At 39.8% G+C, this 15274-nt stretch overlaps 1 protein-coding gene across 1 annotated transcript in view; it reads right to left on the minus strand.

Annotated features, from left to right (window-relative positions):
• Positions 1-298: 298 nt before the first annotated feature.
• Positions 299-15274, minus strand: part of PLEKHA8 (pleckstrin homology domain containing A8) — a 28405-nt gene continuing 13429 nt past the window's right edge. The window contains exons 5-14 of the mRNA XM_069860206.1: positions 13776-13934; positions 12906-12946; positions 12040-12197; positions 10227-10386; positions 9730-9815; positions 9000-9058; positions 7593-7723; positions 7001-7071; positions 4912-4973; positions 299-3981 (exon numbers count right to left, since the gene is read on the minus strand). Of these exons, the coding sequence (XP_069716307.1) occupies positions 3784-3981; positions 4912-4973; positions 7001-7071; positions 7593-7723; positions 9000-9058; positions 9730-9815; positions 10227-10386; positions 12040-12197; positions 12906-12946; positions 13776-13934 (1125 nt within the window). The 3' untranslated portion in view covers positions 299-3783. The remainder of the gene's footprint in view (positions 3982-4911; positions 4974-7000; positions 7072-7592; positions 7724-8999; positions 9059-9729; positions 9816-10226; positions 10387-12039; positions 12198-12905; positions 12947-13775; positions 13935-15274) is intronic.

A 15274-nucleotide genomic window follows, 5' to 3' on the forward strand; every position in this document is an offset into this window, starting at 1 on the left:
TAACACTTTTCAAACTCTGAAACATTTTTAAAGCAAACAGCTGTAACTTAAATCCTACTGGTGTTTTACAAAAAGCTTGTAAGTGAAGGTATATGATCCTTAACTTTAAGTGCATTTGTTGAAGGGAGACACACATTACAACAGCGTCAAGATGGGATGTTTCAATGACTCCTTAAGTTTACACTAAAAGCACTTCAGTATCCAGTCCATATGCTGCAACTGTAACGTCACAAAACTTCAATATGCAACTGAGTACAGTGTCTTAAAATAGCAAGGGGGGCTCCAGAACATTGTTTAAAAAAAACAACAACAAAATAAATACAATAAATAAAAGCCTCCCATTGCTAAGCAGAACTCAACTGAAAGTATTCAAGAGCTCTGCTCTAATGCCAGTGGCACTATATCACAACGTGGGTGTGTGACGTCTATTCGTATATGCCAACAGCCACTACTCAGTACTAGACAGCACTTCTATCAGATTGCTTTGGGATTTACCATGTCTCTTGCTGATGTGCAGGGGATAGACACAGTCAGTGTCACACACTGTATCAGAGTTCTACACTCAGGTATACTAATTTCACAAAAAGCAGCCTTGGTCCCCCGGGGCAAGGCTGCGATTACTCTTATTTTGCCATGGCTAAGTAAAATCCCTGAGAAGATGCAACTGTTTGACATCGAAGGATACAGCCGAAAGCATTTCTACAGGAAAGAGATGCAAAACTTTAGACTAGTGCAGTTTAAGAAATCAAAGCAGCTCATGTAAGGTATACAGAGAAAGGGTGCTATTATTTGAGTCACGTGGACTTTTTATCAGTTTGCAGGTCACTTGGTCATAACTGTCAGCCATTTAAAAAAAAAAAAACCAAAACAAAACAACACCAACCAATCAACAAATCAAATAAAACCCACCCATCTCCTCTCCAAATCTAAATTTGAAGGCCAAAAGTTAGTTCCTCGTTCCTGACAATAACTAAAATCAAAAGCAATCCTCTGTTTGCCAAATCAACACCAGAAGAAAAGCAAGAAATTAATTGTTTAGCAGTGTATTTACTTCTGCCTGGTAATCTGGTCTATAGCATCCTTAGAGGTATAACTTGGAGTTCAGCTCTGCAATGTGCTGGATGGGTTTCTTCCTCAGTGGTGATCTGACTGGAAAGGTAGCACTTGTAAATCTTATGAGAGTTCAACACCCTGCAAGAGCAGTACAAGTTTTGAAGGCAAAGGAGATCTTGCTCAATTCCTTCTCTACATGCCTCCTCTTCAGCAGCAAGCATGCTGAGGTCTCCTGAAGCCATTATCTCCTAAGAACATTCTTGAAGAGCAATTTTACAGACAAGAGCAAGAGAAGAAAGCCTGCTCTGAGGCAGAATGCTACACTGATTAGAGGATGTGCAATATGGACCACTCTCCATTTGTTAGAAGAAACAAGAATGGGAGAAGTTAGTAACTGCTGAAGCCAATGGCCAATGAAGCTGTGAAGTTCTCAAATTATAAAATAAAGGCTCTCTACTTTTTGCATCAAATGTTGGGTCTGATGCACTACTAACAAACCAGTGGTTCTCCCGCTAATTACAAAACAAAACCAACAAAACAGAAAATCCCAAAATACCTCCAAGACTAAGGGCCGATTACGCTTTCCTGCTACTGGAAAAGCTTAAAGCAAAAAGGGAAGACAGTTTTCATGATGATCTCACAGTTAATTGCTAGAGAAGAGGGACCTTTTCCTCCTCCCACACTCCAGCTGATATTTTGTGGAAATGTGGTCTCCACTACCTTCCCAGAGCATTCAACTAGAAACTATTACAGCAATGTAATAGTAGCTTAAAATCCTGAGGAAACCACACAGAGTGGAGAGCTGGTTGTTCTGCTGTAGGGGTAGTTTATTTGTATTCAGCCTTAGAAGAAGCAGACAGCCAAATCTCAAAGGCTTTCTAATTCATTTTTAGCACTGTGAATAGTGAAATAATTGAATGAAGCTTTGGTCAAAGTTTTGCCTTTGTACTCAAATGTAAGTATATACTACTTCAATTAAAAAAACCCAAAAAACCTACAACTCCCACATGCTTCTGCTTTCTCTTGATGTGTGTAGGAACTACAGATAGGCACAACTCAGAGAAGACAACAGGAACAAGAACATCACACCATTTAAATGCCTAATTACAGTTCTGGTAACTTGCTTTATACACCAAGTGTGATGTTTGGTCTTTTCTTCAAGCATCATATGCTTTTCTTAAAGCTCACAATGCTATGCTGTTTAGAAAGGATCAAGTATTCAGCGTGCAGAGAGGCTCCCGTCACAGAGTGACACAGGGCAGCAAGCCTGCAGTACATTCATTTTAATGACAATGTTTCTTTAGCAAAAAGCCAGTACTTCTCCTGTGAGCATGGTGACACTGAAACTTCTCCTGTATTTACAAAGATTTACTAATTCTAAGTATCTCCTTAGCACATTATCTCTCCTCCTGCACATGAGTTAAACTCAACTCTGTACAAAGCCATCTAAAGCCCTAGGTCACCACTGAGTGACTCACCTGTGCCGTGAATGGGCAGAAAATAAATCCCAGACAGCCTTCTAGTCATCTTCACAACTGGGAATTTTGTCCTTAATCATATCACTCGATTAATTTAGAAGGACTTCTTTATTATTTTTAATAGCAGTTGTGTTAAGGAGCAAATTTTTATCTGTATCAGCAAAACAAACTTTCTCAATTCTCAGTCACTTTTACATCATTTCAGATTTTAAGGCTTGTAAGTAGCCCAATCTGTAATGACTCCATGAAAAATTCTAGCTTTCCCTATGCTTTACTCATTTCATGTTCACTTCCATGAAGTCTCTGCCCATAATGGCAGCCTAAGAAGGATTTTAATAAAATCTGCTGTTTTAAACTGCTAGCTGTATTCAATTCAAAAGCAAATATTATGGTTTTATGTGAATTTGATTTGTTTTCTAATACTAAACCTAAAATAGAAAAAAATACCAGAACCTTAATAAACCAGGATGATGGACATGACTCTTCAATTGCTTGTGTAAAGCTCTGTTGCAATTAGCTGGGCTCTGCCAGGCTGTGCCAGTATATTTCTTGTGGCCCACTGGCAGGAGCTGACAGAGAGAACGTGGCACATACCGGTAAGGGAACACAACACCCAGTTTCAAAGGCTGGTTCTTGGGGAAGATCAGAGCACCAGCCACATATGCTTGTGGTGAAGATCTCTGAAATACTCAGAGATGTGCTGTATTAAAAAGCTTCAACACAAACTAAGGGAGAAACTCACTGTGTAGCTTATAAGGTGGCATTTAACTGACCTTCTGTTCTGCTAAGGTAACAATAACTTTCACTACCTCTGTCATCCTACACGGTTGCAGGGAGTGGGCATGGAGGAGCCTGAGCCAGCAGCACCTGCCTGGGCTCCATCTGGACATCCCAACTGCTCTGCTGTACACGTGGCTCTCTCCTAAGGTACATGAGCAAAGGCCAAATTCTGCTCTGTTACTTTCAGGAGGTAAAGAGAAGAGGGATTGCACAGGCAGGAGAGAAACAGTCAAAAACATTCATCACAGACGTAGTCACGCCCCAACGAGAAACAGTACCTCTGCATTTAAACACAAAACAAATGTTAACAAAAATTTAAAAACATACATACTCTTCCTCCAAAACACTCACAACACTCTTCCCACCTGAAAAGATACAATGAACAGAAATGATGTTCAAAAATACCCAAAATTAAAGAAATCTTTGTTAACAGACACAGTCCCTGAAGTTTAAAGTCACAGTCTTGCTGTAGTCATACCACCTCATCTGACTCCAAACCATGTACTTCATAAAGAGTGTCCAAGATATTTAGCTGCTTTTCCATGGCTGGTAAGTAAATGTTGAGGTCCCTCTGCATTCCTTTGTAAAATCTTTCTTCCTGAGGATCACATTCCTCTACGGACAGGGCTGCCACAAAGTCTTCGTATGTTGGAGCTGCCCTTAAAGCTAACTGGGAGAGGAACCAAAGCTTTTAGATTTGCAAAGGGGAATAGGAAAAGAAACCAAACTAAAGCCATAAAAAAATTCTAAGACATCCCTCTGCACTTAGATTGCATAGCTTTAATGTAATTATGTGTATGCATATATGTTAAGATTTTTAACTGAGAGAGAGGCTAACTTTTTTTTATCTCTATGTAGTTCCCCACTTTAAGACCTCTCCAGAGAGGCCTGATTTTTACGAAGTGTCTATATATCATATTTCATACAAACACAAATTTCATACAAATAAACAGCATATATCAGAAATTAATTAAATACAAACCCCAAATAAAGTACAGTTTTTTTAGGGGAGCTCCCAACACAATGTCACACACTTCAGTACCAAAGTCCCATTCTGCAAACGGTCTTTAGAAAACTCTCCCCAACATTTCTGTTTCTCCCTGTCAAAGTCTGTCATGATCACCTGGATTTCCTTATTCCTTTGATAATTTCAGTGATAATTTCCAGTGACAGACACGAGGGGGAGCTGCCAGACTGGACAAAAAAAACCCCATTTCCTCTAGCCTATATATTCTACTTGTACTCCCTGACATATTCTGCACCAACCCTTCTTGAATGCTCCCAAAGACAGATCAATCCTTGGAAAAGCAACCTCAAATCCTCATTTCTTCAACTATGAGACCTGCAAGGCTGTTCTGAAAAAAACACATAATGAAAAAAATATTCATACAAAACTGGGCCATCTGTTTTGGCTCCAGAAAGTAGGTTCCATCCTGAAAGCCCAATACTGAGTACAGCGATAACCACAATCCTCACCCTGAAAATAAGGTACGACAAAGGAATCTATTAATTTTAATGCTTGTAATTTCAACATGGTTTATTTACAATGTGAGATCACATTAATAAGATCCCCAGTTACATCAGCAACCAAGATACTTACTGCGAAGACCCCACGGACAACCCAACCATGGTGCTGCCGTAATGTCTTTCCATAAGCATTATCTTTAAAAAAAAATAAATAATAAAATCAAGAGATAAATGCACAGCAGTTTTAAGCTTGCATCACAAAGAGAACTTCAGAGTTTAGAAACTACTATTTAAGCATATATCCTTGCCACTGGATGCAAATAATCACTGTTTCCAAGACCAAATTTATGACTGAAAAGAGATGACAGATTGGGATTTCTGCACTCGGGTCTCAGCCCTGCTGTCAACTCTCCTCCAACTTATCCACAAGTAAATGTTCTAACAGAAAGGAAGGCAAATGAAATATTTATTTGACTAGCTGTGCTTCACAACTAACATTTCTTCTATTATCCAAGTCTCAGTTTAGTGCAAGTCTGAGAAAATAATACACAGCATGAAACAATCCTGCTTGCTGATGGTTAGTCACCTTCAGTTGAGGTGTTCAGTTCAGGCATTAACCAAGAACCCTCTCTTTGCATCTGAGGGACAATTTTTCAGGGCCATTGGAACAGAAAGCACTGGGTCTTCATTAAAATAATCCTCAGGATCTATTTTGTGAGTGTCCCTGAGGGTAGCCTTTGGTGAAGGCCTTTGTTACATTCCTAGACAGCTCCATCTTCATGTACAAAACTTTCTATATACAAAGCCAAACACCTGTGAGACACACTTTCCCAGTCATTCTGTCACCTCATATCCTTGCCCTTCAGTGGAATTTTTAAGTATCTGACATTGTATTATATTTTCCCTGAGCTATTCACCTTGAAGAAAGGGAACCTCTACTTTTTGCTGCTTTAAGACATTTGCGCAAAAGACTGCAGACAGTTATTATTGGAAGAGCGTAAGCAGCCATAACTTTGGCTGTACTGGGGAATGCATCTTCTCCATCTTTAAAGCAGGAGTGAGAGAAAATCATACAGTAATAAGAGCAATGAGATTAGGAGAGAGTATTGTGTAGCAAAAAGGATTGATAAGTCTATTATCTGCCTTATGAGCAAATACAGGGGACATTAAAAAGATCAGAAGTTGAAAAGTTTGCTAAGGTTTAAATGCCAAATAAAGACAAATCCCTTCAGAAATCTGTTCCTCAGAAGACCTTAAGAACCGGTCCACATTCCATTTTTCATTTTAATTTCATTAGCTTGACATTCAAGGTTGTGGAAACAGAACATATATTCCATCTTTACTTGAGATTCAAATATCACAAGAACTCCTAACTAAGAAACTCTAACAGCAAGCCAAAACTACAGGGGTGATAAAGATATGGAAGAGCTTTTCAGAGTTAGAAAGGTAGAAGAGAAAAAACCTAACAGTGTGGCTCTGCTGTGGACACAGAGCGATTCAAGAGGAATTCAGTGCTGAAGCCTTCAAACTCAGAAGGTCAAGTAAGTGCTTTGGCTTTCCATAGTGTTTAGCATCTATGTCTGATAGCACTGTATTTACAGACCCACTTCCAAGAGCATAACATTAGACTGCATACATATAATTGAGAGGGTCTTACTTGGAAAGAACCAAATCAAGTCTAAGCATGGTTTGTTTTTTGGTTTGTATTTGCTGTTGGCACTAGCCTGACTCAGAAAACACCAGAAATTGTGTATTGGAAAAATATTCCTTGGTTTTTGTCAGCAACTCCCTTCTTAATGACATAGGAAATTGTCAGCTATACTGGCAAAGAGGGGATTGCAAAGAGTGATGGCCAATCTCACAAGGAACTAAAAAATAATACAACAGCAACTATAAATTTGGGAATGCTCTTGCTGCAAACCAGTAGAGAAAATGGAATGAGATGAAGCACTTTTTTCCCTAAGTTACGATTGCGACCCCTGCTAAAAGCACGCTAACTAAAGGAATCATTATCTGCTATTAAGTCAACATTGACCAGTTATCTAATAACATGCCTAAAGACAGCTGTTTCCAAAATCTGCTACTTTCAAAAAAGTTATGTCTTGGAGATCTCTTGCATCATTACTCAATGTAGAAAAGAAAATACAGGTTCTAAGTGAGGAGAAAAATAGCCAAGTATGTAAATTCAGACACAAACAAAGAATAAAGCAACTGGCACTTACTCAGAGCTGTTTGGATATTCTTTTCCCCGTTCTTCACTTCTGTCAAAAAACCTTTCAAGAACTTTAGGCCTCTGTCAAAAATGAACCCACAAAATAAAAAGAAATCGTGTTTATTACAAAGTCACCCAAAGTATAAAAAAGCCCCCAAAGTCGCAATACAACTCAGAAGCGCAATAAAACTCAGAATAAAAGTGCCATTTTCAATCTGAATTAAATATACACACACATATATATATATATGCAGCCACCTCCTTCAGCCTCTCTCCTAGCCCAAGTCAAAACACTTTTCTAAGATATTTCTGCTGCAGCCTGGAATCACCTGCCTGATGTTCTGGTCCAGCACGAACAGTAACGCACTGTAACTTCACTTTTACGGGGAAAAAACGTTTGCCCACAATTGTTTTTTCAGGCCTTCTGGCAAAGCCGCAGCGATACAACTACAGACGATACGTTCATCTTGAACCTAGCCAGTTTGGATTGATGAAGCTTGCAGAAAGGAAACAGTTAGCTCCATGTACATAAGCCTGTGTTGGTGAAAGGCCCCTCACTGCACCTTAACAGTTCATAGTGTAAGTAGATACAAGGTCCTTACCTTTTCAGCCACAAGAGAGCCTCCGTAGCAGAGTTTCTAACTTGTGCTACACCTGCATTCACTTCATGGAGCACTATCTTCTGAAGGGTATCAAACTCTTCTTTGTTGGTTATAAATTTCTGGTTTATTTTCTGAAGAAAAAACAAGAGGCAAAGCTTTAGGCTTTTAAAAATCAAACAGTGGCCTGTCCTACAAATACCACCTATTTACCAGGAGTCTTCCCTGCAATAGGGTACTACAGAACCCCAACCACACCACACATTCCTTATGGCATGGCTGCCCTGCCAAACCTTCCCAAGGCACCATCCCAGACACATGTGGCTCGCTGGCTAATCCGGGAAATACAATTAAAAAAAAAAAAAGCATCTCAGTCAAAGATTTATATGGAACCTACCATTTCTTTCTGACAAAATGCTTTAGACTCATGTGGCATCCTCCACACCAGTGGAAAGGAGTGAACTCAGCCTGTTCTCTGAGTGGTCCCATTTGCCCTAAACTTCAAGCACAAGCAGGACTACCTTCTGACAACTGCCAAGCTGCAAATTCTCAATTACACATAGAAGTCATTGGCACACTTAAGCTTTTTAATCCATTCTCAAGTTTGTTATACACAACTTCTCATAAAAATAAGACAGAAAATATACAAGAGGTAGACAAGCATTCTTCTACATTAAAGGAGTAGCTGCCCATCACTTGACAATTAATATTCAAGGGTTTGGGTGTTCTAAATAGCATTCTTCTCTCTTGCCCTTTTCAGTCTTCCAGTAGCTACCACCAGTAAGATAAGTGAGTATCTGCCTTGCTTTGTACCAAACAAATCTGAAGGTATGCAATGCTCCTTATCATACATTCAGGAGGTATGTTTCGCTTTTCTTTTTTTTTTTTCCTCGAAAGCAAGCTATGAAAAGTCTTGCTATTGAAAACATCTTATCTCACAAGTAGCACTTCAAACCTTTTCAGACTTGGAGCTGGAAGAACTGTCAGAACAAGAATCAAAGCTGCAGGGTCTGACCCGACCTGTGGTTAAAATCCTTCTTAATGCACTATCTTGTTCCTATTTTTTTCCCATCCCCAGTTTGTTTTACAGTCTAAAATGAATATTGCTACCTTCACATCACAACTTACATGCCTTTCAGCTCAGAATTGAAGTTACACTCATTACACGTAACAGATGTTTTGTTTGGCAGTCAATCAAGTATTTTATAAGTTAGTGCACAACAACTGGATTTATTAAACACAGCATGTACTGTAAGAACAGAATTAGACGCATTTCAGCATTCTCATCTGACAGATGGTAACATTATCAAATATTAAATAGCCTTACAGCACAGACTCCTATAACAGCTTTAGTACCTAAAATAGATGTTTTATTTAAAAAGAAAATCAGTGTTAGAAATAAGCTGTTACCTTGATGTTACCTACAAAATCCATTTTAACAGGAGCAAAAACAGTTGGTCCCAGCTTATCTGGAAAGAAAAAGAAGGCTACATTTTAAATTTGTACCTTTTTCTCATCCTCATGTCTTGGTAACAATTATTTTCATTTACTCTTTCAACAATCTTTCTAAACAGCAGGGGAACACTAAATGAATGATGTAAACTGAAGTATTTCTTTGGTGTAAAAATAATCCACTCTAGTTGGTGCAGGTGTTAAATCACACCAACCTACAAGTCGGATGTCTTCAAATGAGTACACACTTACAGAGACCTCACAGCCACTGTTAGATGCAGGGGCCAAGCCAGCTGAGGGCCATATGAGCTGGAGACAGAAGCCTTTGGAAATTTCAAGAGCAGAAATAGCTAGTAGAGCTGATGGTGTGCTGTCAGCAATACTAGACATGCAAGGCATTCCACGCTGCTCTTCTGAGGGCAAGAAATTGCTGTTCCAGATACAGCCATAGATTTCCAGACATCTTATACACTGGTGCCATTCAGATAAGAGTGGGTCTTTTACAAAGCAGAAGAGTAAGGAACATCATCTGGTACCAGTCAAATTGTTTCTGCTGACAGGAACTATTTCTATATTACTTTAGCAAAGAAATGAATTCTCCAAATCAGCTGCTCTGCCATTTCTCACAGCTGGCAGCAGTCAAAAGGAGCTAGATGCACCCTCAGCATGAAAAGAAAGAGCTGCTTACCCAGAACGGGCACAATTGCATAACATGACTCCAGAAACTCTTCTGTTGGTATGCCCTCCTCTTCCCGAAGTTCAATATCACTGAACCTGGCATCCGGGACAAGCAAAAAAGATTTTCACCTTAACAACTCCTTTTGAGCAACTTCTAGAGGCAAAACTACATTTCATGCCCCCTTCATTTGCATGGAGGTAGAAGTTATATACATGGAACTACCAACATGGCTTTTGTTTCACTAGGTTAAAGTAAATGACTGCAGAAAATACACATTTGACTGTGTGCAAGCAAGACCTGTAATTATAACCAAGGAAAAAACATCCCAATCTCCTCTGTACAACCAATTGTCCAAAGGATATCTTCTTCAATTACTGTGCTGTATGCAGCCTTGTAAAGTAATCTCAGCAAATACAGCTTTAAAGATATCACTGACTTAAAAATGAGTCAATTAAGGGCTTAAAGATTCAATAATCCTTGCAATTTACATCTGCAACGTGTATTACCTATTGCTCATGACACTGAAGAAGGTAGGAGAATCATTTTCATTTCCATCTTCCTCACACAGAGTCAACCCACTTAAAGAACTCATTTCTGACGGCAGCAACTTGTTGGCATCAAAGCTTTCTATAGCTTGCAGCTTGTTCTCTCCATCTTCTTTAATGCCTTTGTAGGAAAGAGAAGAAAAACAAAAATAGAAAAAGACGACAGCCACACACCCATATTGTTATTCCTGTTCCTCAAGACATGTTCCATTTGAAGGATAGCACTAGGATACATGGATCACACAAGTTTAAAAGCTTTCCCTGCCAGTACTCATGACTCTCTCCACTGATCCTCTGCTGCCAGATGCCCAGGTCACCTTTCAACCAGTCCTCTCCTTATTTCTCTTAATCAGACAGACTAAGCACCAGGCTGTAATGCAGGTGAGCCCATACAATCCTCAGCAAGGACAGCCTTATTAGAGAAGAGCATTGAAGAAGTGACTGGGTGCTGCAGGGAGCAGATTCATCTCCCTGAAAGAAAGATTACTTTTCACAAAGCAGTAACTTCACCAGTGCTGATAAGTGTCACAGTGCATTTTCAAAAGCAAAAGAATACTAGTAACCCATTTGCTCCTTCTGATAAGTAAGTAAACTGGCTGCCTAGATGGATACTGCTATGATATCAAAGGCTGCTATGTTGGCCCTGATGTGTATGAATATCTTTAAATACTTCTGCGGTGTACAAGCCCTGGCTACAGCACATCTTGCTGCCACACTATCAAACTAGCATCCAAGATCTCCTAGGGAACCTGTCTCTCCAGGAAAGGAATACTTTCAAATGCCAGTGAGGATTTATAGACTTGAAGTGAAACTGAGCTTCTGGTCGAAAGGATTAAAGTGCAAGGAACATTCTTCCTCCGAGTGAAGTCTGAATAAAAACTTGCAGCTTTCCCTATTACTCGTGGAATCACTGAATAAGCCTGGTACTCACAGCCAGTAAGAGCAGTAAGACTTCAGCCATTCTCTTCAAGGCAGAAAAGAATGGCCTCACCCATCACTGACTGTGCCACATTCATGAGCAAAGGGACTAAAATTTTAAACTCTCAGTGACAAACAGGAATTTCATATGGGACTTAAATGCTTGAGTGGTTTTACAGATTGACTGCTCTTAACAAAGGTGAGAGGGACAGAAGAGTAGCCGTAACAGGGCAGAGGTCTTGGTCTCACAGGGAGCAACAAAATAGAGCCACAGGCTGGCAGGCTCAGCCCATCCCAGGTGGATGGCACTGCACACCCTACTCCACACCATCCTGCTACCAACACTCTGCAACTCAGATGCATGTACCCAAAGAGAAACCACGTAAGAAGAAAAAAGTGTTAATTTATCAGACCAATCAAAATTAACTTCAAGGTCAACTCCTCACAGACAGGCACAAAAACCTTCCACATCCTCCCTTCTGACTGTGCAGCCCTACATAGTAGGAGAAGCGCTGGCGTTCCCAGAGGAGAGCCTCTGGGAATAATGTGTCTGTCCACAGCGCCAGCAGAGCCCAAGCCCTGCCAGGCTGCATTGTTACGCATGTCAATCAGCATCTATAAGGAGCCTCCACTCATCCAAAAAAGAATTTTTAGTTTCCTTCCCCATTCAGTCCCAAGTTAGCTATTAACAAGGGCAGGAGCTAGGCTGGGAAGACTTGACAATGGGCAGATATCAGACTAAAATACATTGACACTTTCTCTCCTGAGAAGCAAGGTATGAGCACTTCTCATACACTTCCCTCCATTTACATGTAAAGAGTAACAATTCTGGATAAAAGACAGTGCATATATTTACCTGCCAAATCCTCTGCTACGCGGTCTTCAACAGAAACATCACTGCTCCCTTCATTTGTTTCCAGGTTTAAACTTTCCAGACTCCTAATAAGGGTTTGCTCTTGATGGTTAATTTCTGCCTTTACAGAGCCATTTTCACAGGGGTTCAATTCCATCTGCCTGAAGAAAGGGAAAGAATAACGGTTAGCGTATGAAACATTGCTTGTTAAACTTCTTCCTGTGAAAATACACAAATAACAATAAGAGAAAAATAGTTGACAGAAATTATAGGCTGTCACAGGCTGCACTGAGCAAAAGAACTTGTCTAAAATGACAAAAGGAGCTCTTTGCAGAAAGTAGGATTAATGATTCAACCTCAGTTTGAAGACTGTGAATATATTTGCAATCACCTTTATTAAAAAGAGACATAATAAAAAATACACAATTGATAAAAAAAAGTCACAGGCAGGTATTGTGGCTAAAAAGGTATCCCCTCATTAGTACTGTAAAATATATACCTTTGCCACCTATTCTACAAATCACAGCCTGCTCTCCATCAATGACTGAGTTTATGGCGTGGAACCTAAGATGCAGGAAAGAGCACTTAAGTGGGAAAGAGGTGGGGCTGGTGACTGACCAGTAAGTCACCAAGTAAACGGCTGAGAAAAATAATAATAAAATAAAAATAAAAGGGAAAAGGCTGATGAAGAAGAGTCATGAAGTTGGGTGAGCCAGCAACCTTTTGTGGCATCTGCTTCCAAGCATACAGCTCAGAGCAATACAATTCTGCCTCCATCCAGTACTAGTAATACTGGAGTAAAAGTATGGAAAGAACAGACGTTATCAATTACATCAGAAAGAGACTGACAGTAAATACTTTTATTATACCTTTCCGCTGAGGTGTGACTGGACAAGACGGAGTGCTTTATCTGTAAGATAGAAGGGAAGGGGAAATAGTCTTTAAAGCAAGATGACTGTATCATGCTTCTCTAACTTCATGTTTTATTAAACCGAAGCTGAAGTCAGTAAAAAAGCTGAAAAGCTAAGTATATGTTCACTAATCCTCTGACCGGGAGTCAGTATACAGTACAGCTACAGTAGTACATCTAGCAAGTGCCATACAGCACATGGGAAAGAAACAAGCCAGTATGTTTTCTTTGCAACGTTTTCTTTACTTAAGAAAAAAAATATGAATAAACAGAAGAAACGTGATGCCAGACAGAAGGTCTGTGGAAGTAATCTCACTTCCCAGAAGCACTGATACCTCTGCCTTCCTACATACACATCTTAATCTGCTGTTTGCCAGAGATGCTTTGGTTTTGCATATGCAGCTGTGGATCCAGGATTCAAGAAAGTGCCCTTGTCATCAAAAAGATAAGCTCATCAGCTCCTTCTGGTGCATTACCACAGATCTGACGCTGCAGTAGCTTAGAAGAATAGTAATTGCTGTGAACTCTCACAGTGGACTAACTTGCTATACAGCCAGGGTATTTTGAAACACAGCTGCCTGCAGCTGGAACAGGCCCTGAAAGTTAATACTGAATAACTTTCACCTACCATTAAAAGTCATGAGTTTGGTCATTGCTTATTAAAAATGGTCCTGCTTCATTTCCAAATCACAAGAAAGAGCAGAGTACGTTCAGTGGAGGACTACTAGCTACAGAATGGGTAAAACCACATTCCCTACTTCTCTAAATGCTACTTTACAAAAGAGTGCCATCCATGCTAAGACTGAGAGAAAAGGACATTGGCCATTACCTTGTTCGTTCTGAGAACTGCTAAATGTGGGGATCCAGGTGGGGTCTGATGCAATAACTCAGAAGTGAAGGCAGTATTTGCAATCTGCATACATTCTTCAAGAGTCTTCAGGAAAGTGTCACAGGTTGATTTTAACAGAGCTCCCATATCAACCCCGCTCTGTGGGAAGAAACCAACTGGAAAACATGGACGCGCCACAGATCTGCTTGGAACAACTGATGTCACAAAGCCAACAGCTGCTGCAGTCAAGATTTCTGTTTTACATGAATTAAAATGCAATGTGTCAGCTGCTCAGAGAACTGGCATCACATATTACTGGGGCTAAGCCCCCTCACAACATTACCACTCTCATCAGCCTCTCACTACAAGCAGCTCAATGTGCTTGCATTTTAAAAGCAATGCCTCTCAGTCACTTTCCTCCGGTGCTAAAAGTGTTATTAAATACTAAGGCTTAATGTACTCAACAATGGCATTCCAGAAGACACCACTGACCAGAAAAATGAAAATTAAATAAATTAAAGAGATACAATATAAACTGCGCATGAACAAAAAATACTGCAATTGAAAAACAGGCAGAATAAAGTATCACATTTCCAAAATATTATTCATCTCCATAAAGTGGAGTTATTGATGCTAAAATGCTTTTGGCAATAAATCATTTCAGTTAAACTGCAGTAAGATCAGGGAAAGCAAGTTTATCCCAGAAGCAGGAACTATAAGATGGATAAACATCACACTACTTGCTTGTTGTCAACACCTATGAACTGCAAGTTCTAACAATGCCTTTTAGTCATTTATACACTACATCATGCACTGCCTGTTAATTCACCATAAACAGTTTATCAGGTATCTTTAAAGAGACGGATGGTTGATTAACCTTTAGGTGTTTTGCCTGCCTGTCCAGCACCTGAGGAGCCATCTCTCCAGTGGGAGGCATCTCAGAGCTCCACACCAGCATCTCTAGCAAGCGATCTGCATGCCTCTTCACATGTTTCTCTCTCAAAGCAAGGGGCAGACCACTGTCACTAGGACACCACTCTTAAATGAGGGTGAGGTCAGGAAGATTTGTGAGGTTTGAAACTTCAACTTCAGTGAGGTTAATCAGGCAGTTCTTTCTAGTAATTTTGCTTTTTTTTTTTGATCTGCATTGCTTCTTGACCTTTTAAGGGCTTTGGCTCACAACAGAAGTATTTTGCTGATCAGGATATTAATGACTAGGGGGCAGACAAATGTGCACTTCTTCCAAGTTATCTTTTTATTAAAAATCTTTTGCCTTTTTTGATCCACTATATACACATGGTCACCTACAGAGATGTTATGATCTAGATCACAGATCTCTTATTTCGTCTCACTTCTTGCTACCTTAACACAGGGAAAATTGTTTGCAACAATACAGTATTACTCCATTTAAACAACAATTGTTGTGTGTGTACATTATTTCCCACAGGTTCTCTGCAAAAAGACAGTGCAATGTTAAGTAATTGTGAGTTAATACTATA

The sequence above is a fragment of the Phaenicophaeus curvirostris genome, chromosome 6 (genome assembly GCF_032191515.1).
Source record: "Phaenicophaeus curvirostris isolate KB17595 chromosome 6, BPBGC_Pcur_1.0, whole genome shotgun sequence".
Classification (NCBI taxonomy): domain Eukaryota; kingdom Metazoa; phylum Chordata; class Aves; order Cuculiformes; family Cuculidae; genus Phaenicophaeus; species Phaenicophaeus curvirostris.